This window comes from Myotis myotis, unplaced genomic scaffold (assembly GCF_014108235.1).
Source record: "Myotis myotis isolate mMyoMyo1 unplaced genomic scaffold, mMyoMyo1.p scaffold_m19_p_1, whole genome shotgun sequence".
Taxonomy (NCBI): domain Eukaryota; kingdom Metazoa; phylum Chordata; class Mammalia; order Chiroptera; family Vespertilionidae; genus Myotis; species Myotis myotis.
Window position 1 is genome coordinate 158,098,863 of NW_023416313.1, and position 26,662 is coordinate 158,125,524.

A 26,662-nucleotide genomic window follows, 5' to 3' on the forward strand; every position below is an offset into this window, starting at 1 on the left:
CTCTCTCTGACCATCAGGTTTAGTTATTACTTAAGCAACAAACAAACATGTGTCTTAGAAACATACTTGTCATCTGCTAGATGTATAGTAGTATATTGAGCAACTAGAAAATACTCACTCGGTACTACACACACATGCACCTTGTCACACCACACTCCCACATGCAAAAAGTGAAATTGCTGTGTGATGAATGTAAACTCGTGGGTGTTTCCAGCAATTGGGAGTCCTGCCAGGTCTGCGTGCTGAGAAGGGAGGTGAACCCAGGGCTTTCCCAGCCTGTGCCCTGAGTCTCCAGGCCAGGGGACCACAGCAGGGCAGCGTGGCTGCTGGACACCCCAGCCCAGAGAGATGAATGGGATTCCAGGCAGCTGCAGTCATGCTGGCTTGGGACAGTGGCTTGGAGACCAGTCTTCCAATGACAGCAGCTTTATGAGGCAGCGCTCATGGCAACGGGCACCCACAGAAATGTAACCCACACCTCGGTTTCAGGAGCCGAAAAATGAAAAGAACGTTTAGGGAGGAAAAAAAGGAAGTAATAGGCAGAGGGCAATTTATTGCTCTCCGAGTCTGTTCTGTAAATAGTTTCAGACTCTGGAGCCAGATGGTCCTGCAAACCCTCCAACCAGGAGTCACGTTAAGAAGCACGAGTGGACACAAAAACTGTTTTTCAAGACCATTTCAATCCTGGCTTGAGGGAACTGGATACAAGCTCCTTGACATTCCTGACTAGAAAGAAGTTGCCCTCACAGGTCCCCTTGATCAGAATACGCATACCGCCCCCCAGCGGCAAGCCGTGTAAGCGCGGTAGCAAGCGGGAGAAGCCAGGGCTTGGACGGCCCGCACTGCCCCGAATGTGCCCAGACGGGCAGCGAGACGGCGCTCACCTCCCCTAGGGGGTCAGGCGGCGGGCAGGCGAGGGCTGGAGTGCGCGGCGCGTGGCTCCCCATCCCACCAGGATGGGTGGATGAGGGTCAACAAGTATGTAAGCTGGCGCTTCTTTAACCACTGGGTCTTGCTTAGTCCCCATTACTCTGTCGTACCCCCTCCCCCTCTTTTTTACACGCGGGCTCAGGGAGCCGGGTTTGTCCGAAAGCCCCCTACGGGTCTTGGATGGGTGACAGTCACTGGTCGGGATGCTCACGGTGAGCGCATCGGCCTGCGTGGCGCAAGAGCCAAAGCGCTGAGCCTGTGCGCCAAAGCCGCGTGGGCGGGAACCTCGTTTTCTGAGAAGTTCCAGGGCTCTTCGAACCCAGCCCCCGCCTCCCCCCTTCACTTTCTAGCTGGAAAGTTGTGCGCGAGCAGAGCGGCGGGGGGCGGAGTGAGGAACCAGACTGGCCCCCCTCCCGCTTCCTGCCCGGCCGCCTCCCATTGGCCAGTTGCAGGCCCAGGAATGTGAGCGCCGCTTTATAAGTGCGGGCTCCTCGGCCTCGCCAGTCACTGCAGCCAGCGGGTCAGCTAGACCCAGCTCCCGGGAACTCTCTCCAAGCGAACTCTCTCCAAGCCGAAGCCTCACCCGCCGCCACCTCCGCCGCCGCAGCCGCCTCCCGGCCGGCGCACTGCGCTCTCTAGGACTCGGCGCCCTCGCTGCCACTCGCCACTCGGAGCCGCTGCGCCCCTGAGCACACAGGTAAGGGGTCTCCCAGCGGCCACGGAGGACCATCGCTGCCCTGACCCACCCCGGCTCCAGCCCCTCAAGGGGCTTCGGACCCCATTCTGCCCCTCCAGCTGCCGGGGGTCTCCTCTGGTGGCAGCGCTTCAGAGCTATCTTCTCCAGCTCTAGGTCACAAACCACTCCTCGGGGCACCCCAAGATTTTCTTCTACTCTCCAAGTTCCCCCTAAATCTTTCTACCAGCTCTCTAGGGAAGGAGTCCACTTCCCCGTGTCCTCCCGAACCCCCCAAACTACATCTTCTGGTCCTGCTGTTTACCCTCAACTTCCTAAGGAAACCCCCCAGATTGTTGGTCTTTGCACCCCCATACACACACACCCCACTTTAAAACCACAGTCTCTTGCCTTCAACTCCCATTTTCTTCCTGATGCCCTCTCCAAAGTAAATTCTGTTCTCCCTCAGTCTAGCAAATGTGGGGCCAAGGGGGTCCCCAGGGACCTGGCCCCATGCCCAGCCCCAGGTTTTGCCCCCTCTCCCTGCTTTCCCACCTCTCACCCTGGGCTCTGCTTCCTGCTGCAGGCTCCCTGCTGGCCACAAGCAGCTCCATCATGGGGCTCACCTGGGGACTCCGTGTCCTGTTCCTGGTGCATGTGTGTGGCTCCAGCCGCATTCCAGGTGAGTCTGTGTAATACCTTTGAGGGGGAGGGAAGGAGAGGGGGTGCTGGGTACCCCAGGTGTGCCTCCCTCCGGGCTCTCCCATTTCTCCCTGAGCCCTGACTGACCATCAGGATTCTTTCAGTGGTTTTCACCCTGTCCCTCTGGCCCCATCCCTCAGAGCTGAGCCCCCCACCCCTGGCCCCTGTCTAGAAGCTCACAGTGTGTCCCCCTCCTAACAGAGTCTGGGGGAGACAGCAGCGTGTTTGACATCTTCGAACTCACCGGGGCTGCCCGCAAGGGCTCTGGGCGCCGACTGGTGAAGGGTCCGGACCCCTCCAGCCCCGCCTTCCGCATCGAGGACGCCAACCTGATCCCCCCTGTGCCTGACGACAAGTTCCAAGACCTAGTGGACGCTGTGCGTGCGGAGAAAGGTTTCCTCCTCCTGGCCTCCCTGAGGCAGATGAAGAAGACCCGAGGCACCCTGCTGGCGGTGGAGCGGAAAGACCACTCTGGCCAGGTCTTCAGCGTGGTCTCCAATGGCAAAGCGGGCACCCTGGACCTGAGCCTGAGCGTGCAGGGGAAGCAGCATGTGGTGTCGGTGGAAGAAGCACTCCTGGCCACCGGCCAGTGGAAGAGCATCACCCTGTTTGTGCAGGAGGACAGGGCCCAGCTGTACATTGACTGCGAGAAGATGGAGAATGCTGAGCTCGACGCCCCCATCCACAGCATCTTCACCAGGGACCTGGCCAGCATCGCCAGACTCCGCATCGCAAAAGGGGGTGCCAACGACAATTTCCAGGTGAGACTTCTTCTCTGATTCCTGGTCTATGGAGCCAGCTTCTCTGTCAGGAGGGCTAGAGCAGGAGAGGCAGGGGTTCTGCCTGTGGACTAAAGCAGGGAGTCTCAGGATCACCTGGAAGTCTTACTGCTGCAACCAGAGTTTCAGATTCAGTAGATCGGGGCTGGGGCCTGATAATTCGTTTTTCTAAGAAGTTCCAGCTGAGGTTGATGTTGGTGGGGTGTTCTGGGGACCACACTTTGAAAGCCACTAAAGGAAATGAATTTCCTATAACAGCTTATTCAAGCCTTAGCTTCTTCTTATACTCTTCTCAAGAAATATAACTTATTTCAGATGCATCCAACCAACTGTAATATTGCTTGAAATGGATACTTGGTTTGAGCAGAATAAAACCACTTTGCCATTTGATCCCTCCTGGGGATGTGGCGGGTCTCAGATAAGAGGTTGAAGTAGTGGCGATTCGCTGCTGCAGCTTCTTTTTTTGGTTAAACTTCTAGGTCTTTGCCACTGTGGCTTTGAAACTCCCACCTTTAACTCTTTGACATGAAGAGTGTCGTTATAGCCTCGGCCAGAGTATCAGATTCCACTTCCTGTGTACCCAAGTAGACTGATAACTGAATTCTTTGTAAAACACTGAAGACTTGGCAGAAGTCTAAGATGTTGAAGTTGTTTGGCAATTTCTGTTGGTGTGTTATTTTGACATGGTGACCTTAAAAGGGAGCTCTTTCAAACTTCTGGAATATTTATTGTGTGCGTTTCCTCCCACGCCCCTCCCCCGAACACTCTGCAAGTAACGTGTGTCCTCTGCCCACAGGGGGTGCTGCAGAACGTGAGGTTCGTCTTTGGAACCACACCAGAAGACATCCTCAGGAACAAGGGCTGCTCCAGCTGTGAGTACCCTTCTGTTGTTCGGGCACACGGGGAAACTGGGGGGTTCCACCCCAAACAAGCTGAGAAACTTAAGCAGTGTTGTGTGTGAATTACCCTGAGTACCATGGTAAGAGGCATATAAAAGTGACCTTAGAAGGCTATTACACACACACACACACACACACACACACACACACACACACAACCCCTTCCACCTGCATCCCTCACCCGGAGTGAAATGTCTTTCACAACTAGGAACTCTGGCGAGAGCACCTTGTGTTCCTTTTCTCATTGTGTGTGCTTGTTCCTTGGCAGCTACAAATGCCATCCTCACCCTTGACAACAACGTGGTGAATGGGTCCAGCCCCGCCATCCGCACCAACTACATTGGCCATAAGACAAAGGACCTGCAAGCCATCTGCGGCATCTCTTGTGATGAGCTGTCCAGCATGGTCCTGGAGCTGAGGGGCCTGCGCACCATCGTGACCACGCTTCAGGACAGCATCCGCAAAGTGGTCAGTGGCCTCCCGCCCCACCCTTGAGCATGAGCCCCTGCAGGCTTAGCCTGTAGTGTGATCCTGAACGGCTGGAAATGAGATTGGACACTGATTGCCTTTCTCCTCCTTTTAGACCGAAGAGAACAAAGAGCTGGCCATTGAGCTGAGGAGGCCGCCCCTCTGCTACCACAACGGAGTCCAGTACAGGAATAACGAGGAATGGACCGTTGATAGCTGCACCGAGTGCCGCTGTCAGGTAAGGGCTCTTTACAAACTGAAATACAAATCAATGGCATGTGTTTGAAGCCACAGCCCCTGGGGAAATACCCAGGCGGCCACACAAGCTCTTTTTCTGTTCCATGGCCTGATACCAAATATGTGTGTGTCTGTTTAAGACGCAAGTATGACATCTATAAAATCTTCTTTTAACTCTCAGAGAGTTTTCCAAAGTTATGCCCCAGGCTAAGTATCTAAAAGAACAAATCTAAAACATCAGAATAATTGACCTGCGTTATTTCAAAGACTAAGTGTTGAATGTCAGGTAAATAACACCTGGTTGGAACGGCTCTGATTTGTATTCAGCTACGACAAGGAGGTTCTTTTAATACAGTACAGACTGTCAGCCCAACATTGTTGGGACGTCACCGTCCCCTTAGCTCAGATGGCCCTGCCGCACTGCACGTCATGCTAGCTCTCCCCAGTGCCAATGCAGGTGAGTTTGAGGATTCATCTGGCTCAAGCAAAATCAAGCTTAAATACAAATCATGGACTGCTGGATTTTGGAGCCATCTTGATTAAATTCCCATTCTTCTCCAATGTAATATAAAGCCAGATCTGTACATGAGGGGGGAAATATGCTCATTGATCTGCTTTTCCCCACGGAGGTAATACTTTTTAAATTTAAAAGTACCAGCTGAGTTTTAGGAGTTCAATTTCAGGTGCAATTTAATAGATTTGACCTATGATATTTTGTGATTCTTCATGGATAAATTCTTCATGTAATAACTTTTACCATTGACTAAATAGCAATTAAGAAAGAACTCTCCAAGGAATGGAGTGACAAGTAACTAGTCCGGAACTGTGTCTACAATACTGGTGGCTGCAAATAAGACAGGCCTTCTATTAAAATCATTCCAGCAGAGCATGTGTAGCCCTGACCATTCATCGTGGGACTGAAATGTTATTGTATGGAGGCTTCTGCTTGCAGTATGTTCAGTAACCCGTTTCTTCCTCCCTCTTCCTTTGCAGAACTCAGTTACCATCTGCAAAAAAGTGTCCTGCCCCATAATGCCCTGCTCCAATGCCACGGTTCCTGATGGAGAATGCTGCCCACGGTGTTGGCGTAAGTTCCTAAAACTGCAGAGCCATTCTTCAGTGACTAGGTCTGCTCTGCATAAATGCTGCACCCCCACCACCACTTCCATCACATGTTTTCATTCAGCCTTTTGCTGCAGCATCTGGTTAACTGGTGGCTTATTTGCTGTATAGAAGCAAAAAACGCCATTATGACTTAATCTTAAGTACCCCTCTGGATTACGGATGGGCAATCATAATCTTGGTATAGCTTTTGATCCCAATTGTATGCTTTGAGGAATAGAGAGATGAATTTATAGCAGTAGTAACTCCAAGTTCTTAGACTGCTTCTAGAATTTGGCCTTATGGCCCAGAGTTAAGGAAAATCTACTCACCAGAAAAAGTGATGGTCTACAGTGCAAACATTGGACTTAATTGGGCCAAAAGTCCTATCCAATTTATCTGTAAGAACAGGAGGCCTAGGAGAGTAACAGCAGTTTGAGTTTTAGGGGACTAAAGAAATAGGGCACTACATTGTTCCATGGCACCCTAGCCCTGTTTTTTGTTGCTAGTATAAATTAATCACTGTGCTGAGACAATATTGAATGCAGTAGTACAAGTCATAAAAATGATTCATCACAACTAAGATAAGAAATAAAACAGGAAAGTAGCGCTTGCCCTGCACACACCCCTACACCCACACACACTGGTCACAGCCCAGGATAACCAGGCCCGTCCAGGGATCGTGTGCCCGACAATGGCGCTGTAATAAGCATTTGCATATCTATTTCTGTTCAGCATTCGCTTCAGATGTGGGTTAAAGGAAACAGAGCTAGCTGGGGACTAGCGGAGTTTTGAACTTGAACCAGGGGTTGCTAGGAAAACTTCCAACTGATGGCAAGAGAAAACAAGTTCTCTATCTTGTGTCTGATGCAGCTCGGTGTGATTGTAGTCATGGTGCCTGGGCACATGGTAAACAAACACATTCTCCTTTTGTGAAAATACGTGCAGAGAAGGCCCCAAGTGACATGGCGAGGGGAGCAGCACCCTGACGAACCTCATGACCGAGTTGGAGCCCAGACCCAAGAGCAGCTGAGCTGCCGTCAAGCTCACCTGCCAAACGCATGGGCTGTGGCTCCCCTAAAAATCACAAGTGGCTCCTATAAGCTGCCTAAACTCTGGTGTTCTTAAAAGTCTGAGACTGGAGATGCCTACCAGTCAGGAAAGGGAAGCTCATTTGAAATGCAGAGAGAGGTGAAAGGAGGCAACGTGAATAGAACACAGTGGGAGACAGCAGAGCTGTGCTGACCCAGGCCAGCACTCCATTACCCATGCAGTACCCACAGTGACCTGGGATAAACCCCTTGGCTATTAGCCTAAGAAACAGATTGCTTCCCACCCTCTGGCAAGGGAAGGAAGTCCTGAACAGAGCAGTCTTAATGACCACACACAACTGAACTTGTTTCCGCTGCAGCCAGCGACTCTGCGGACGATGGCTGGTCCCCGTGGTCCGAGTGGACCTCCTGCTCCGCGACATGTGGCAACGGGATCCAGCAGCGCGGTCGCTCCTGCGATAGCCTCAACAACCGGTGCGAGGGCTCCTCCGTGCAGACGCGGACCTGCCACATCCAGGAGTGCGATAAGAGATGTGAGTATCTTGGCCACTTGGGAATGTGGAGAGCTGACCTGTTCTTGTCATCACCAAGAGCAACTCCAACATATAGAGCAGCGGTTCTCAACCTGTGGGTCGCGACCCCTTTGGCGGTCGAATGACCCTTTCACAGGGGTCGCCTAAGACCATCCTGCATATCAGATATTTACATTACGATTCATAACAGTAGCAACATTACAGTTATGAAGTAGCAACGAAAATAATTTTATGGTTGGGTCACAGCATGAGGAACTGTATTTAAAGGGCCAGAAGGTTGAAAACCACTGATATAGAGGCTTAGAGCACAGGTTCTACCAGGGGTGGGCAAACTTTTTGACTCGAGGGCCACAATGGGTTCTTAAACTGGACCGGAGGGCCGGAACAAAAGCATGGATGGAGTGTTTGTGTGAACTAATACATGTTAACACTGCTGCTGGTGAAGGAGCGGAGGGGAGAGCAAGAGAACCCTCCACTCTTTCGGCTCCGCGGGCCGGATAGAACAGCCGAACAGGCCGGATACGGCCCGGGGGCCGTAGTTTGCCCACGGCTGTTCTAGACTCTTGGTCAGAAGCCTAGTTCCACCTCGTAACTGGTCAAGCTTGAGCACAATCCACCCCCTCTGAGACTCTCCTTATCTGCAAGTGGGGGATAATAATAGTGTTCAATAGGGTTACTTGGAGGAATTGAGTGAGATAACTCATTTAAAGCGGCTAGCACAGGGGTTGGCTTGTGGCACACACCCCGTAACCACCAGCTCTGTACTTTAGTTAAGCAGGATGGCGGCTGGAGTCACTGGTCCCCGTGGTCATCTTGTTCGGTGACGTGCGGCGATGGCGTGATCACCAGGATCCGGCTCTGCAACTCTCCCAGCCCCCAGATGAACGGGAGGCCTTGCGAAGGCGAAGCCCGGGAGACCAAAGCCTGCACGCGGGACGCCTGCCCTGGTGAGTGAGCAGCTCCGCCCAGCTGGTTGCCTGGCATCTGACCTATCTGCTCAGTGGATCGTGGAGGGAAAAGGTTACTTTCTAGAGAAACAAACAAATTCCTACATACTCAGCAGTTCCTTTTAATGAAAAACAGAAAGCAAGCCATTCCAAACTCGCCCTCTTCCCAAGCATTCTTCATGTGTCAGGGTAGCAGGGGCTCCTGAACAAATGTAGGAGAGTCTTCTGTGACAAACGTGGTGTTCGCAGTGGACCTTAACGTCTGCATGTGGTTTGCTTTCTGACAGTCAACGGAGGCTGGGGTCCCTGGTCACCGTGGGACATGTGCTCCGTCACCTGTGGAGGAGGGGTGCAGACACGGAGCCGGCTCTGCAACAACCCCACCCCCCAGTTTGGAGGCAAGGACTGCGTTGGCGATGTGCTGGAGAACCAGATCTGCAACAAGCAGGACTGTCCCATTGGTGAGCCACGCAGCCCGGACGAAACCGCCCTGGGGTTTCTCTTAACCGAATGCCACGGTCAGCATTCAGGGGAGCTCTGGCTTTGAATGGTCCTGAGCGGCTTGATTATTCCAAAGCCAGGTGGACAACATAACCTCAAGTTACCACTCACATAGACCCTACAGGATTTTACCTTGTGTGGTATTTTTAGTGACCAGCATGGCAGTTAGCAGCAGTGTAGACCAACCATTTCCCTGCTCTCTTTTCTCAGATGGATGCCTGTCCAACCCCTGCTTCGCTGGGACCAAGTGTACCAGCTACCCTGACGGCAGCTGGAAGTGCGGTGCTTGTCCCCCGGGCTACGGCGGAGATGGCATCCACTGCGAAGACATTGATGAGGTGAGAAACCGATGGCTCCATTGCTGCACCTAGGAAAGGGAGCCTGTCCCCTTCTTTCCCTGTGGCAGTGTCCCCTAAACATGAAGCAAACTGTCGTTTCTCCCCCAGTGCGCCCTGGTGCCTGATGCCTGCTTCAGCCACAACGGAGAGCACAGGTGCGAGAACACAGACCCCGGCTACAACTGCCTGCCCTGCCCACCGCGCTTCACCGGCCCGCAGCCCTTCGGCCAGGGCGTGGAGCAGGCCACCGCCAACAAGCAGGTACGTGGGCCAGCCTGCGGGCCAGCATAATGGAGGATGCCCTCGGCGGGAACAGCCAGGAAAGGGAGGAATGTCATTGCATCACCTTCGCAAAAAACCAGGAGGGTGAATGCACAATCCAGCTTTTAGAATCAGGACTAGAGAATCCGTTGTAAATCCTGAGCAATGGTGCTGAGCAATTTCAGGAAAAACGCATGAAGTGATGTTAACCTGTAGCCTGGACACCCACGGGGTGAGGGTGGGAGTGGGGGAGGGGGGAAGGACAGAAGTGACCCACACCCCTCCCCATGGAGCCTATCTGTCCAGAGATGACAGGGATCTGGGTTCTTGTTTCTGCCACATCTGGAGACGCTTGAAGGCTCTGCGTTAACATCAGGATGTTGTCCTCTCAGGTGTGCAAACCCCGCAACCCTTGCACGGATGGGACCCACGACTGCAACAGTAACGCCAAGTGCAACTACCTGGGCCATTACAGCGACCCCATGTTCCGCTGCGAGTGCAAGCCCGGCTACGCGGGCAATGGCATCATCTGCGGGGAGGACTCCGACCTGGACGGCTGGCCCAACGAGGACCTGGTGTGCGTGGCCAACGCAACCTACCACTGCAAGAAGGTAAACCTGCTCCCTCACGCACCTCCCAGAGGGCACATCAGCCCGATCCAAAGAACGGGCGAGGGGGTTTTAAATGCTACGAGTCTGAAAACGAACCTGAAAGATCAGGTCACCCGAAGGCAGAGCGTTAACTCTCCATCATAGTAAAGCGCCTGGTGCCAAGAACGTGGACGTGGCGGCCCTTGGGCGCATGTGTCCCATAGTCTGTTATTTTGTCCAAAGAAATGTTCACCTCCCGACCAGACACCAGCAGACTATGGCTTGTGTTCCCAGAATGTACAGAGCCTAGAGCATTCATAAAAATCCTATATATATCCCCCAAGAAAATGTTCAAATGTTTGCCTTCCCGTAAAAATTATATGTTGTTACCGAGTAGCATTCAGTGCTTTCGTGTGTGAGCTGAGCGAGGACGTGCGGACTGCAGCTAAAATGAGCATCTTCTCTTTCCAGGATAATTGCCCCAACCTTCCCAACTCAGGGCAGGAAGACTATGACAAGGACGGAATCGGCGATGCCTGCGATAATGACGATGACAATGATAACATTCCAGATGACAGGGTAAACACAGTGTTTCCCACTCCGCTTTCATCTTTTCTATCCAGCAACAGCACGAAACACTTTAAGATTCATTGAACTTATAAAGTTATAAGGAAAAATATACCAAACTGAGTTATAGGATAGTTTCAGGACATAAATGTTGCCACGAGAACTTTTAAATACAGGTTATGTTTTTCATCACAACCTCCCCTCACCCCATTTGAGCAAGATAACCCAGATATACACGAATGACGCTTGGCTCCCCAGAGTCATTTGAAATGTTTTATCTAAATTACAGTCAGATTTACTTTGGGAGTATTGAGAACTGAGATGAGCTTATATTTACATCTCACTGACTGGGAGCCCCCCGGGAATCCATTTTTCCTTCATGATGTCCTGGTTTTTAACTTCTGGAGTGAACACTTGACACTGAGTGCTCAATCCGTACATCCACTCGGTAGGAAATAACTGTTGCAGGTTTTTGCAGTTTAATAGCATGCAGGTGGTGTGAGCTTTGAGCTGCTTTCACAGACAATGTTGGAAAAGGCTCCATTTCTTCTCTTTACAGGACAACTGTCCGTTCCATTACAACCCAGCTCAGTATGACTACGACCGAGATGAGGTGGGAGACCGCTGTGACAACTGCCCCTACAACCACAACCCCGATCAGGCCGACACAGACAACAACGGGGAAGGAGATGCCTGCGCTGTCGACATCGACGGGGATGGTAAGGCCCTCCCTGGCTCCAGCAGGCCCCTGGCCCATGCTGACCTCACTCAGCTATTGAGTGGCTGTTCTCCAGCCCTGGCTGTTCTCCAGTTCGTGCAGTTTTGTTGCAACAACCGAGGCGGAGGTCTCACCTCTCTTGTCCCGTTCTCTGCAGGAATCCTCAATGAACGAGACAACTGCCAGTATGTCTACAATGTGGACCAGAAGGACACCGACATGGATGGGGTTGGAGATCAGTGTGACAACTGCCCTCTGGAACATAATCCAGATCAGGTAGGTGGACTCCTCTCAAAATCTTTCAGTAAAGTATTGGAATATCCCTTTCTAGGCCTTCGAGAAATAGAGTGCAGACACGTTCGTTCCCATGGCTCTCAATGATCTCGTAGCCAATCATCATGTCTTTATGTAAACAGTTTGCCTGATGGGATCTCCTTGCAGAGTCCCAGCGATCATTAGCATGGCAGTCTGGTAACCTCAATCTTGTCTTGTACAAAAAGGTCTGAGTGACTTGTTCCGCATGAAATACCATTAAGATAAATTATACAGAGTAGAAATCTGACAACTCCAGTTTGTTAATCGAATTTAAGACTTAGAGATAAAAGAAATATCCTGAAACAAAATAACCATTTTCATGGCTAATGGTATAATCTGGCTGGAAGAAAACCATCAAACTAAAACTACTTCCCCCAAACGGGAGATACTTCATTCTTCAAAAGTGTTTGGCATTGCAATCAGATGTCACTATCCACCATGCTGGGGAGTGCTGCAGACAGACATTAGCCAGGACCGTCTCCATGGCTGAAAGTATTTCTTTCCTTGTGCAATTGCCCATAATTATTTTCTAAGGACAAAAGTTACGGATTTTTTTTTCTTCTAAAATGCATTGTTCCGGAATTTAGAAACCAGCTTTTAAAAATGGGAATATTTTTATAAGATTCAAGATATGAGAAGTACAGCTTTTTCCCCCTAGTATTTGCTCTTATAAGGTCCCGTAAAGCAAAGGCAACAAGGTAAAGAGCTTTGGGGCCATAATGGGAAAAGTGTGCATGATCTGAGATGGCTTTGCTGACCAAATGGTAATGGGAGTCATATTTTGAGATTGGGTCTTACCATAAATTAAATGTTTTCAATATCATTTAACCTCCCTGGATGAGTTTTTGATTCCTAGGACTGTAATCAAATTTATAACAAAATTCAGGCATCATGTAAAAACCTTACTAAGAGCAAGAAAAATTCCAGTTTGTGTATAAATGATCCTTAAGCATCCCATGCACACTGGATAATGTAAAAGGACTTTGAGAAATATCATTTTGAAAAATCTTAGTTTTGGCTTAATCTCAGCCAACAGATGGCAGTCTTTGTGGCCTAGATCTATAAAACCAAATACCTAAAATAAAAGAAACTAAATGATCCCTACCATATGAGTTAACCAGTATGCATAAAAAAAAACAATGCCATGTTTCCATGACTTGAAGGCCTAGAGTAGAAGTTGACATGTCAACAAATTTACAATTGAAACCCTTCAATGGAAAAATAATAAAATGTACCCAAAGAATTTCATTTAACATTAAGATAGAAGCAGTTAACATTGCATTTCATCCTTAGTGATTACATAATACTTTCTATTTAATTTTATTTAGAATTTTTTATATATTTTTTAAACTCTTAAAAATCCCTTTTCAAATTTTCATATGAAAACAAGGATTAAGGAAAAAAACTTAAAAGATGTTACTATTACTGTCTTTTGGCATAGCATATAAACTTGAAACTCCACTGGTCACATCAAACATTAGTGACTTTTCCATAAGTTATCATTAACATTAATAACTTATACCTCAATTTACCTTCCGTTTCTCTCTCTCTAGCTTGACTCTGACTCGGACCTCATTGGAGACACCTGTGACAACAATCAGGATATTGATGAAGATGGCCACCAGAACAACTTGGACAACTGTCCCTACGTAGCCAACGCCAACCAGGCCGACCACGACAAAGACGGCAAGGGAGACGCCTGCGACCATGATGATGACAATGACGGCATTCCTGACGACAGGGACAACTGCAGGCTCGTGCCCAATCCCGACCAGAAGGACTCCGATGGTGAGTTGTGGAGCCACCTTCTAAGAGAGGAATGGAAAGCAGGGCCCTCTAGGTTGAGGACATAAACACAAAGCTGAATGCACACGGGAGGATGAAGAGACTAGCTGCCAACTCTGACAAGATGGGAATTTCTGACACCAGTAATAACAGTATTTCAGAATTTCATTGAACTCTTGCCTTTTTCACTTAGGTGATGGTCGAGGTGATGCTTGCAAAGATGATTTTGACCATGACAGTGTGCCAGACATCGATGACATCTGTCCTGAAAACTTTGATATCAGTGAGACTGATTTCCGCCGATTCCAGATGATTCCTCTGGATCCCAAAGGGACATCCCAGAACGACCCTAACTGGGTGGTACGCCATCAGGGGAAAGAGCTCGTCCAGACGGTCAACTGTGATCCTGGACTTGCCATAGGTGAGTAGTGAGTTCTTTGCACACATGGAAAGCAGCCAATGTAAAACCTGGCAGTCAGTGTGTCCCTGTGGGTACTAGGATGTCTGGGAATGGAATGGAGAACCTTCTGACAGCTGCAGTTTTTAACCTGGGTCTGGTCTCACCTTCCAGGTTATGATGAGTTTAATGCTGTGGACTTCAGCGGCACCTTCTTCATCAACACCGATAGGGACGATGACTATGCCGGATTTGTGTTTGGCTACCAGTCCAGCAGCCGCTTCTATGTTGTGATGTGGAAGCAGATCACCCAGTCCTACTGGGACCCCCACCCCACAAGGGCTCAGGGATACTCGGGCCTTTCTGTGAAAGTCGTGAACTCCACCACCGGGCCTGGCGAGCACCTGCGGAATGCGCTGTGGCACACGGGGAACACCCCTGGCCAGGTAGGAGCAACCCCGCAGGAGGGAGGGAGGGCATGAGCCGGGACTTGACCAGCACAAGAGATGCTGTGCTTTGACCGGGACTCAGGGGGTCTTAGAATATCACGTCCCCGCCATCAACTGCAGCACTAAGCTCTGCTTTGTAAACCGTAATTGTCTGAGAGGGGAGCTCGCCATAACAAGAGTTACCCTTCAGGTCCAAAGGCAGTTTCAGTCTCTTCAAACAAAGAGGCTCCTTCTCTTCTCTCTTTCTACTTTACGTGTGCATTCAAGGGCACACATCAAAGGGAAGAGGCCTAGAAAAATCCTACGTTTCAGCCCTCTGACATAGGTCAGCTTGGTGCTTTTCCTTCACACAGAATGAAATATAATTCTTACCACGGTTTCAACCTTTCCTTTTCCTTCAGGTGCGCACTCTGTGGCACGACCCTCGTCACATTGGCTGGAAAGATTTCACCGCCTACAGATGGCGTCTCAGCCACAGGCCCAAGACTGGTTTCATTCGGTAAGATTGCGCTGAGTACATTTCACTTACAGTCACAACGATGGGCAAGAAGGAAGAGACCGAAACATAGGGGCGTCACTAACGACATTTTCTTTCTTCCTGCAGAGTGGTGATGTATGAAGGGAAGAAAATCATGGCTGACTCGGGACCCATCTATGACAAAACCTATGCTGGTGGTAGGCTCGGGTTGTTTGTCTTCTCTCAAGAAATGGTGTTCTTCTCCGACATGAAATATGAATGCAGAGGTAGGAGCAACATTATAGTGAATGGACAGTTGACATCTCTAATTCAGACTGACATTGACAATGCCATTTATGGGGGAGTCTAATTTAAAGACTATTTCACAGACAGGGTCATCGGTAGTTGGCTGTTGAAGACCATGATAAAAATGAAATAAGGCCTATGAACTGTGGCTTATGAAATCCTGAGTCTTATTAACAATACCAATTTGCTAAGCAATCTCTGTGCTCCTCATACACAGTGCGAAGGTAAACTGCAGGCAGGCTCCTGCACAGTTTAGGCCACACTAATACTACTTCACATTTGACATGTTCCTCGAGGTTTTGTCTGTGCCATTGCAGCACAAGTTGCTTTCACATTCTTCCTCTGTCGTATAAGGAAAGGAGAGTGTTGCCTTCATGTTGGCATGTTCACCTTCACCGTTAACCTGAGCTGTTTTCCTCTGTTCTCATTCACCCTGTGGCCACCTAACCTCATGGAGGCCAGCGTTGGGACTGCCAAAGAATAAGTGCTTCATAAATGTTTACTGGGGCAAGGCCTGATGCCAACACGATCCATTAGAGTAAAAAGATGGTTCATTTTACTCAAAAAATATTTAAATTATGATATAATCTTTGAGTCTGAATGTTTAACATAAAACGTTCTAAACTTTAAACACTGAAGGTCTTAGAGAGCATAGCCCATAGCCTACATTCTGCAAGGTCGAGCTGTACCAATCTCCTAGCACCAGTGTTCAAACACATTGACATTTAATTTTGTAAGCTGAACATCTTATATTATATTATGCTTTTGTCATTATAAAAGTAGAGCTATACTAGGTTAATTCATTAACTGATATTAAGTTTTTACTTATATATCTGTGTTTGTTTACTTAACAGATTCCTAATCGTCAAACTGTTGATCAAAAGACTGATCATAACCAGCGCTGGTATTGCACCTTCTGGAACTATGGGCTTAAGGAAACCCCCAGGATCACTCCCCCTGCTGCCTCTTTCTCTGCTTGCATCCGTGTGGACTCCTAAAACATGTGACTTGACTCAAGAAAAATGCAATTTTCCCAATCAGACTCTTGGCATTCAGCCTCTGAACGAGAAGAGAATCTTCCAAGAATATAAACAGTGACTTTGGTTTGCTTCTGGAAAAAGCAGAAGCACCCACCTGCCTCAGTGGGAAGGGGCCAGCTCCACCCAGCTTTGGTCAGAGCAGGCTGCTGTGGTGAGGCCTTCTCTGAGCAACGGACTCAGAAGCCCTGTCAGGCACGTCAGAGGAGGGAGGACTCGCTAGCATTGGCAAACAACCACTCCCGACCTACTCCCTCGGGAATAGGGGGAGCAGGGCCAAAGCCCGGGGGGCGGGGGGTACATACCCAAGAGATGATTGTATGAGGAAAATATGGAGGAACTGTTACACGTTTGGTACTAAACCATTTTCAGGGGATTGAAAGCCTATTGCTGGATTTCATGATGCTGACCGGTGTTAGCTGATTGGCACTTACATAGAAGCAGGGGAGGGAGGGAAGGACTGACTTCTGAACTTCCTCTCGGATCCCCACCCCTTACACGTCACATTGTGGTGACCAGAATAGGGAGGCAGAATTAAACCAGAGTGCAAGGCAGTGCTGGCTGCCACTGCCTAGTTACACTGGAATTGTCGGTTTTATTCCAGATATAGCTTGTGCAGATGTAGCAGGAAAATAAAACCTACCATCTCAGTGAGCACCAGGCTGCCTCCCAAGGGAGGGGCGGCCATGCTTGTATTTTTATGGTTAGAAAGGCACAAAATTATCAACTAAGACATTCCTTTTCTCTCTTCTTTCCTGAATATCATGGAGTTTGCTAATTCTTTTGGACTGTAGTTTTGGGTTTTTTTACACTTTACAATGTAAAATATTTATTTTTCACCTACTCTGGAGAATTTGTCTGCAAGACTTCATGGAACAGGAAGAAGCATAAGGACTATCCATATCACCTTTGTTGAGTCTTCATGACTGTAAGATTGTAAATACAGATTATTTATTAACTCTGTTCTACCTGGAACCTAGGTTTGGTATGGAAAGTGAGAGTAGGTATTGCGCTTTATCAGCCAATCTCTGGCAAGGAGGGCACAAGGAAAATCAGCGTAGCAAGCTGCTCTTTACTTTGTGCTTAAATGATTTGGGATTCCTTGTCTTTTCCAGTGGAATTAGCTGGCTGTCCATTTGCAAGTGTGTTTAGATGGCAAAGAAAGCCATGAGGCCTTTAATACTGTTTTACCCCATCCCTTGTGCCTATTTCCAGGGAGAAGAAAAGCATCTACGCTTATTATTTTTTCATTTTTCCAAAAGAAAAAAAATGACAAAGGTGAAACTTACATACAAATATTACCTCATTTGTTGTGTGACTGAGTAAAGAACTTTTGGCTCAAGCAGAAAGAGTTTAAGTGTCTAACAAACTTAAAGCTACTGTAGTACCTAAAAAAGTCAATGTTGTACATAGTATAAAAATTCTTTGCAGAAAAGTATTCCCAGTAAGGAAATAGCATTGAAATGTTAAATACATTTTCTGAAAGTTATGTTTTTTCTATCATCTTGTATACTGTTGCTTTATTTTTATAAATTATTTTCTCATTGCCATTGGAATAGATATCTCAGATTGTGTAGATACGCTATTTAAATAATTTATCAGGAAATACTGCCTGTAGAGTTAGTATTTCTATTTTTATAAAATGTTTGCACACTGAATTGAAGAATTGTTGGGTTTTGTTTTGTTTTTGATTTGTTTTTTGCTTGCCCCACCCCGTTTTTACTATTTGCCAATACCTTTTTCTAGGAATGTGCTTTTTTTTTTGTACATTTTATCCATTTTACATTCTAAAGCAGTGTAAGTTGTATATTACTGTTTCTTATGTACAAGGAACAACAATAAATCATATGGAAATTTATATTTATATTTACTGTATCCACATTTATTTGTTCTCTGTTGGCTTCATGTTATGAGGTATGGATAAATTCCATTCTTTAATCAGTTTGACATGCATAGTCCCCAAAAAGGATATTAATAAAATGTCACATTTATTAATGTCATTTATTGAATCCTTTTCAAAATCTAATTCCATTGCTAAAAAAAAAAAAAAAAAAAAGGAAAACAAAGGGAAAAACCAGGATTGAACCTGCACCTACATTTTCTAACCCACGAATACTTGGTCGCAACACAATTGCATGTTGTGGAGACGCTTTACAAATGTTATGAGGGAAAAACTGTCCTTGAAAAGCTTCCCCAGACTCTACATATATCACCTTTTAAAGAACGAATGTGCCTTGCACCAAAAATAGATGACTAAAGACAAAAGTAGAATCCTAAAAATACATATACATAAAAATCAAATTATTTTATGAAGAGGACGAAGTTTCAGGTAGGCTAATCATGAAGGTAGACTACTGACCACTTAATGTCAAGTTCTAGTAAAAATAGGTAGAATAAGAAATTTTATGAATAGTTTAAAGGTCTGGCTTTGAGGTCCATTAAACACTAGAAAGGATTGAGAGCAAGATAGAATCTTCTCATTGATTTTCTCTTGCATTCTAAAAACTCTTATCTAGGCTAGCATAATCATATATAAGTACAAATTGCCAAATCATTTTATGGCACTCAGGTGCAGAATCAAGAACTAGAAGGTGGTAAAGGTTATAGGGTTTGGAAAACTGATACCTATCCTGAAATTATTCCAAAAAAATTGAAGAGGAGGAAAGATTCCCAAACTTATTTTTCAAAGCCAGCTAGTATTACCCTGATTTTACCAAAAAATAAAAGAAAATTATAGCACAATATCCTTGATGAACTTGGATGCAAAAATCTTCAACAAAATATAGCAAACTGAATTCAGCAAAACATTATCTATAAAAGATCATACACCATGACCAAGTGGGATTTATTCCAGTGACACAAGGCTGGTTCAATATCTGCAAACCAATTAATGTTATACAGCACATAAATAAAAATCATGATGATATCAATATACGCAGAAAAAAGCATTTGATAAAATCCAGCATTTGCTGAGAGTATTATAAAAAAGCATTTGATAAAAATCTAAGCATTTGCTGAGAGTATTATAAAAACTCTCAGCAAAATGGGAATAAAGGAAACATGCATCAATAAAATAAAGAACATATATGACAAACCCACAGCTAACAATACTCAGTGGGGAAAAGCTGAGAGATTTTTCTTTAATATCTGGAATAAGACAAGGCTGTCCACTTTCACCATTTTATTCAACATAGTATTGGAAGCCCTAACCAGAGCAATCAAACAAGAAAGAAAAAACATTCAAATTGTAGAGAATAAGTAAAACTGTCATTATTTGCAGATGACATAATACTATAGAGAGAGAACTCTAAAGAATCCATTAAAAAACTACTAGAAATAATAAATGAACTCAGTAAAGTAGCAGGATACAAATAAATATTCAGAAATTAGTTGCATTTTATACAGCAATAACAAACTACAAGAATGATAAATTATTAAAACAATCCCTGTTCTGGCTGGCATGGCTAAATGGTTAGAGCATCAGCCTGCACACTGAAGGGTCTCGGATTAAATTTCTGGTCAAGGGAATGTACCTGGGTTGCAGGTTCAATACCCCACCCCAGTCGGGGCCCATGGGGGAGGCAACCAACTGATGTCTTTCTCTCACATCAATGTCTCTCTCTCTCCTCCTTCTCTCCCTCCCTTCCAGTCTCTCTAAAAATCAATGAGCCCAGCTGCCATGGCTCAGAAGTTGAAGGCTGACCTATAAACCAGGAGATCACAGTTTGATACCTGGTCAGGGATCTGGGTTGCGGGCTCTCTCCCCAGTGTGGTCGTGCATGAGGCAGCCAATCAATGATTATCTCTCATTATTGATGTTTCTATCTCTCTCATCCTCTCCTTTCCTCTCTGAAACCAATAAAAAAATATATTTTTAAAAAAGATTATCCTATCTAATAAAATAGTAATATTCAAATTAGCCATCACTCCATCACAAAGATGGCCGTGCCCATACCCACAAGATGGCGGCGCCCAGTCCCCTCAGCCCCCTGCTGAAGTGTCCAGGCCTATTGGCCAGGCAAGTGAGGGGAGGGCGGGGGGGAGGGGCCGAGGAGCGGAGGAGGCAATTGGAGGGGCCTGGGTAGGGGCGGAGCCAGCGATCACAGGGGCCTGGGCAGGGGCAGAGCCAGCGATTGGAGTGAACTACAGAGGAAACACCTTTTCTGACCACTCATTGGCTAAGCTCCCTGTATGCCACTGGTAATATTCTTAGTAACTTGGGTAATAAGAATCAAAAAAGGTGATCTAGGGTTTTTCCACCTCACTCCTGGGGAAAAAAATGAAGGTCCACTGCTGGAGGGCTAAGAAATATCATATCCTGCCCTAGCTGGTTTGGCTCAGTGGATAATGCCTCAGCGTGCCCACCACAGGGTCTGGGTTCAATTCTGACCAAGGGCATTTACCTAGGTTGCAGGTGCCTTGCTGGCTGGGGCCCAGGTCAGGGCTCATGCAAGAGGCAACCAATCAAAGTGTTCCTCTCACTTTGATGTTTCTCTCTGTCTTTCCCTTTCTCTTCCATATTCTCTAAAAATCAATGGAAACATATCCTCAGGTGATGATAAAAAAAAAAAAGGAGAAAGAAATGTCATATCCTATGAAAGACATATCTTGAAAATGCCTAAAGAAAGTTGTCATTTTTTCATGGTGAAGGGACTGGAGTCTGTGTTGATGATAACACCTTGGTGGCTGCAGTGACTGGCAGTGGCTGCAGCAGTGGGGTGATGGGGCTGGTGCCTTCCCCTGATCAGCTCGGCCGCCTCCCACAAATGGAGCCCAGACTGCAGCTTAGGCCCGCTCCCCAAGGGGAACAGGGAGCAGGCCTAAGCCGTCAGTAGGACATCCCCTGAGGGCTCCCAGTATGTGAGAGGGGGCAAGCTGGGCTGAGGGACCCCCACCCCAGTGCACGAATTTCGTGCACCAGGCCCCTAGTTAAAAAAATAAAAATCAATGAAAAAATATTCTTAGATGAGGATTAACAAACAAAAAAACTAATTTTAAAAAAAGAAAGGAAACAATCCCTTTTGCAGTTGTATCAAAAAGAATAAGCCCTTGCCAGTTTGGCATAGTGGATAGAGAGTCAGCCTGAGGAACGAAGGGTCCCGGGTTCAATTATGGTCAAGGGCACATACCTTGGTTGCAGGCTCCTCCCTGGCTGGGGCCCTGGTCAGGGCTCGTGAAGGAGGCAACCAATTGATGTGTTTCTCTCACATCAATGTTCCTCTCCATCTTTCCACTCTCTCTAAAAATCAATGGGAAAAAATATCCTCGGGTGAGGATTAAAAAAATAAAAGGAATAAATTTAACCAAGGAAGAAAAATACCTGTACTTGGAAAACTATAAGACTCTGAAGAAAGCAAGGTTATATTGTACTCATGGATAGAAATAATTAACATCATTAAAATGTCCATACTACCCAAAGCAATCTACAGATTCAATGCAATCCCTATCAAAACACCAATGCCATTTTCACAGAACTAGAACAAAAGACACCGCCAATAGCTAAAGCAATCTAGAGAAAGAAGAACAAAGTTGGAAGTATCACACTACCTGACCTCAAACTATGCTATACGGCTACAGTAGTCAAAACAGTAGAGTGCTGCCATAAAAATAGACACACAGATCAATGGATCAGAATAGAGTCCAGAAACTAACCCAATCCTGTATAGTAATTTAATCTATGAAAAAGGAGGCAAGAATTTACAGTGTGGTAATGACAATCTCTTCGATAAAAGGTGTTGGGAAAACTGGACAGATACATGCAAAAGAATAAAACTGAATCACTTTCTTACACTATATACAAGAATAAACTCAAAAGAAATTAAAAACTTAAATGTAATGTCTGAAACCACAAAACTAGAAGAAAACATAGGCAGTAAACTCTTCGACATCTCTCTTAGCAATATTTTTTTGGATATGTCTTCTCGGGCAAGGAAAAAAAATGGGATGTGAAACTAAAATATTTTGCACAGTGAAAGAACAAGCAAAAAAGACAACCTACTGAATGGAAAAAAGATATTCACCAATGATACATTCAATAAGGGGTTAATATCCAAAATATATAAGGAAGTCATACAACTTAACAACAAAAACAATTCAATTAACAAATGGGCAGAGGACCTGAATAGACATATCTCCCAAAGGACATACAGATGGCCAATACACATACAAAACGATGTTCAACATCACTAATCATCAGGGAAATGCAAATTAAAACTATGATGACATATCATACCTGTCATAATGGCTATCATCAATAAATTAACAAACAACAAGTGTTGGTGAGGAGGTAGAGAAAAGGAAATCCTCACGCACTGTTGGTAGAACTGTAAACTGGTGCAGCCACTATAAAGAACAATATGGATGTTCCTCAAAAAATTTAAAAGTAGAACTGCCTATGACCCAGCCAATTCCAATTCTGGGTATTTATCTGAAAAAACCCAAAACACAAATTCAAAAATATATATGCAAACCTAAATGTTCATGGATAGACAAATGAATAAAGTGGTACACATATACAATGAAATATTACTCAGTCATAAAAAATAAAATAAAATCTTGCCATTTGCAAAAACATGGAAGGACCTAGAGGATATTATGCTAAGTGAAATAAGTTAGAGAGAGAAAAGCAAATACTATATGATCTCACTTATATGTAGAATCAAAAAAAAAAATTAAATAAATGAACAAAAAAAAAACAAATAAATACAAATAAAAACAAAGTCATAGATACAGAGAACAAATTGATGGCTGCCATATAGTAAGGGGCTTAGGGGTATTGGTAAAAAAGATGAAAGAGATTAAGGAGTACATATTGCCAGTTATAGTCACAGGGATGTAAAGCACAGCATAGGGAATATAGTCAGTAATATTGTAATAACTATCTATTGTGTCAGATGAGTATTAAACTTACTGGGGTTATTACTTTCTAAGTTATATAAATGTCTAGTCACTATGTTGTACATCTGAAACTAATATAATATTGTATATCAACTATAATTTTAAAATAAAAAATGTTTTTAATTGTCATTTAAAAAAATATATTTTAGGCCTGCAATATCCAGGTTATTTTTCTAGGCCTTATTCCACTGATTACAATATAACTGACTTTTTCAATTAATTTCTGCAATGTTGTCTATTAACTTTATTGCTGAGAATTTTACTATTTCCCTGCAATATCTTCCTTCCTTTCTTAGAGAGAACATTGTAACTGCTCTCCAAATTCTACTTCTGACTGCTTCATGTTATGAATTGATTAATATTTCTTCTAAATATGCCATTCTGCACTTTTTCTCTTTCTTGCTATTTTTACTTCCTTCCTAATTATATATTTTAAGAGTGATTCTTATTAAATTTAATAATACAATATGAAAAAAACTGAAATTATGGCATCAAGGTAATAGCCTTTCCTCCTGCAAGAGTGTTTTACTGAGTGTTTCAGGGAAAGTTGAATTGAAGGGCAATAAACTTCAGGTCTTGTGGGAATCTATATATATAAAACCCTAATATGCAAACAGACCAAATGGCGGAACAACCAAACAACCGAACAACCAGTCACTATGATGTTCACTGACCACCAGGGGGCACACGTACAACATGGCAGGCGTCCACCACAGCAGGATGGTGGAGCAGGTGAGCGGGGGTGCCAGACCAACGCAGGGCGCCAGTTGCTGTCATTGGAGAAAGCCTCTGGTGGTTACTGAAAATTATTTGCTCCCGCACTCCGCGGTCCTGCCTGGCGCTCGCACCTGCTGCTGGTGCCTGCCCTGCTCACACCCACTGCCACCGCCCAGGGCCAGTCCCAATCCCTCAGTGCCATCAGCAGGTGTGAGTGTCTGCTGCCCCTCGGGGCTTCTCCACCTCCCCCTGCTCCTGAGAGGCGATCACGCCGTCGCCAGGTATGAGCAGGGCCAGTGCCATTAACGCGTGGGAGTGGCAGTGGTGGGAGCAGGGCTGCCGGCAGACAGGGACTGGGGGCTGTGGCAGGAAGGGCCAGGCAGGGTGCAGAGGATTGGGTGAGACCCGCCCCTGTGCCCACTGCAGCCTCACGGCCCACAGTCCCTTCCAAGGTGTGCAAATTCATGCACTGGGCCCCTAGTTTACAATAAAGGTGGGGCCAATAGTTTTTTTGAGAAGTCTTAAGTCCAAAAACCTCAAATTTTAGGATACTAAATTCATTCCTGAAATGAATTATCTTTTGTTCTTTACTTTTTCATCTCTCTCTCTTTTTTTAATCCTTACATGAGGATATTTTTCCACTGATTTTTTTTTAGAGAGAGCGGAAGGAAGGGGAGAGACAGAGAGAGAAACATCAATGTGAGAGAGACACATCAACTGGTTGCCTCCCACCCATGCCCCAACCAGGGCCTGAAATCGAGTTTGCAACCGAGGTGCATGGCCTTAACCTGAATTGAACTGGAGACTCTTCAGCCCATGGGCCAAGGCTCTATCCACTGAGCTAAACTGGCTAGGGCTTCATCTCTATCTTGTTCTGGGGAAATATTTTTATTCTACAGGAAACCTTAAAATAAAGACACTAATTTTTAATTAGATTTTTTTCATCTGAAGCCTTCATTTTGAACTATATTATAAATTCAGCTTACCTGTCCTTGTTTAGAGGTACCTTTGGTTGAATGCTATGGAATGGTGTCATCTCTTGTAATGGCAAAATTCATCACTAAGATCATTCTATTTTCTGTCCCCTCTCTTAAGCTCCTGGAACATAAAAGCCCACTATGCCCTAAATACCATTTGCAGAAACATGTTATAAAGACATAAGCTCTCCCAACCACACCCCACCCTGCTCCACCCCACCCCTCCATACCTCTCCCTCTCTTCCTCTGTCACACACACACACATACACACACACATCAAATACGACAAACACATGGATTTAGCAAACTGGGCTTCTTTGAATGGCTGATGGGCAAAAATGGCTGCTCTCTGCCAATACTCCAAACTTCCACCCATATCACCTCCCCCTCTGACTCTTCCGACCCAAACTCTACGTCACAAATGATGGCACCCCACAGCAAAAACTCTCAGCATCAAGACAAATTACATTGTAGCACACTGACATCAGCACATTACATATAGCACATTGCTATTTTAATGTAAACTGAAAAAGGAGGCTTGAAAAAGAAATTGCCCGAGTGCTCTGAAAATAGTAGCTGTAGAGTTCTTCATTCTAAAAAGTCAAGAAAATTGGTGTAAGCAATCACTAACATTATCCCAAACCCTGACATCCTAATCACATACACCTTTGCTCAAATTTGTTTTCCCTTACTCGCATTTGTTTGAATTGGGTTTCTGTCATTTTGTAAATGAAACATAACTCAGATATCTGAGGAGAGAATTGTTTTGATGAATAAGTTTGAGGTAATGGGAGGAAGATTAAAAGGAGTGAATCAGTGGGAGAATAAGAAAGCCTGTATTTCCAAAGTAACAGGTAATCACATAAAGTGCACAATAGTATGTACCACCCCTACTATGTCCATTTAAGAGAATCTATATATATAAAACCCTAACATGCAAATAAACCAAACAGTGAACAACCGAACCGGTCGCTATGATGTGTGCTGACCACCAGGGGGCACGCGTAGAACATGGCAGGCGTCGGCAGCAGGCGACAGAGAGCAGAACATGGCGGGTGGCGGCTGCAGTAGGATGGTGGAGCAGGTGAGTGGGGGGTGCCAGACCAAGGTGGGGCACCAGTTGCTATTATTGAGGCGAGACTCTGGTGGCTACTGAAAATTCTTTGCTCCTGCGCGCCATGGTCCCACCCAATGCTCACACCTGCTGCCAGCGCCGGTCCCACTCGCACCCGCTGCTGGCACCAGAGCTGCCACTTGCATCTGCTGCCAGCGCCTGGCACCGGCCTTGATCGCTTGGTGCCGTCAGCAGGTGTGAGTGGCAGCTTCCAGCCCCGATCACCCCTCAGGGCTTCTCCATCTCCCTCTGCTCCTGATGGGTGATCAGGGCCAGCAGCCGCCTCTTGCACCCACTGCTGGTGATGGCCCCACTCACACTTGCTGTTGGCACCAGAGACACCACCCGCAGACACTGCCAGCATTGGCCCCACTCGCACCGCTGCCAGCACCAGAGCCACTGCTTGCACTCACTGCCGGTGCCTGGCACCGGCCCCAATCACCCCTGAGGGCAATCAGGGCAGCAGCAGCTGCTCACACCTGCTGATGGCACCAGCCCCACTCGCACCTGGTGCTGGCACCAACCGCAATTGCTCTGCACACTTAGCGGGTGCGAGCGGGGCTGGCATCATCAGTGCATGGGAGCAAGGCTGCTGGCAGGCAGGGGACCGGGGCTGTGGCAGGATAGGCCGGGCAGGAGCGTGGAGTATGAGTCGAGATCTGCCCCTGTGCCCACCACAGCCTCATGGCCCAGAGTTCCTTTCAAGGTGCACAAATTCGTGCACTGGGCCCCTAGTGCTATCTAATAAAAGAGAAACATGGTAATTGGCGTACGACCGCTACCCTTCCCATTGGCTAATCAGGGTGATATGCAAATTAACTGCCAGCCAAGATGGCGGCCAGCAGCCAGGAAGCTTGAAACTAACATGAGGCTTGCTTGCTTCAGTGACGGAGGACTCCAACGTTCCCTGCCTGC

The 26,662-nt window shown here is 46.3% G+C and overlaps 1 protein-coding gene across 1 annotated transcript; it reads left to right on the forward strand.

The window, feature by feature from the left end:
- The first annotated feature begins 1,427 nt into the window (after nucleotides 1-1,427).
- On the forward strand, nucleotides 1,428-17,908 carry THBS1 (thrombospondin 1). The gene is made up of 22 exons (XM_036296865.1): nucleotides 1,428-1,627; nucleotides 2,190-2,285; nucleotides 2,507-3,066; nucleotides 3,881-3,956; nucleotides 4,252-4,451; nucleotides 4,567-4,689; nucleotides 5,682-5,775; nucleotides 7,201-7,374; nucleotides 8,145-8,321; nucleotides 8,609-8,782; nucleotides 9,033-9,160; nucleotides 9,269-9,421; nucleotides 9,814-10,032; nucleotides 10,483-10,590; nucleotides 11,138-11,297; nucleotides 11,454-11,572; nucleotides 13,165-13,399; nucleotides 13,590-13,817; nucleotides 13,968-14,239; nucleotides 14,644-14,741; nucleotides 14,847-14,986; nucleotides 15,860-17,908. Exons 2-22 carry the CDS (start codon nucleotides 2,219-2,221, stop codon nucleotides 15,865-15,867), a joined length of 3,513 nt encoding a protein of 1,170 aa, XP_036152758.1. The 5' UTR covers nucleotides 1,428-1,627; nucleotides 2,190-2,218; the 3' UTR covers nucleotides 15,868-17,908.
- Nucleotides 17,909-26,662: the final 8,754 nt, after the last annotated feature.

Bases quoted from the DNA above. Each gene is read 5' to 3' on its own strand.
- THBS1 (XM_036296865.1), top strand. From the start codon at position 2,219: ATGGGGCTCACCTGGGGACTCCGTGTCCTGTTCCTGGTGCATGTGTGT. The intron at 3,067-3,880 runs GTGAGACTTCTT...CTCTGCCCACAG, and splicing joins GTGCCAACGACAATTTCCAG to GGGGTGCTGCAGAACGTGAG. The intron at 13,400-13,589 runs GTGAGTTGTGGA...TTTTTCACTTAG, and splicing joins CGACCAGAAGGACTCCGATG to GTGATGGTCGAGGTGATGCT.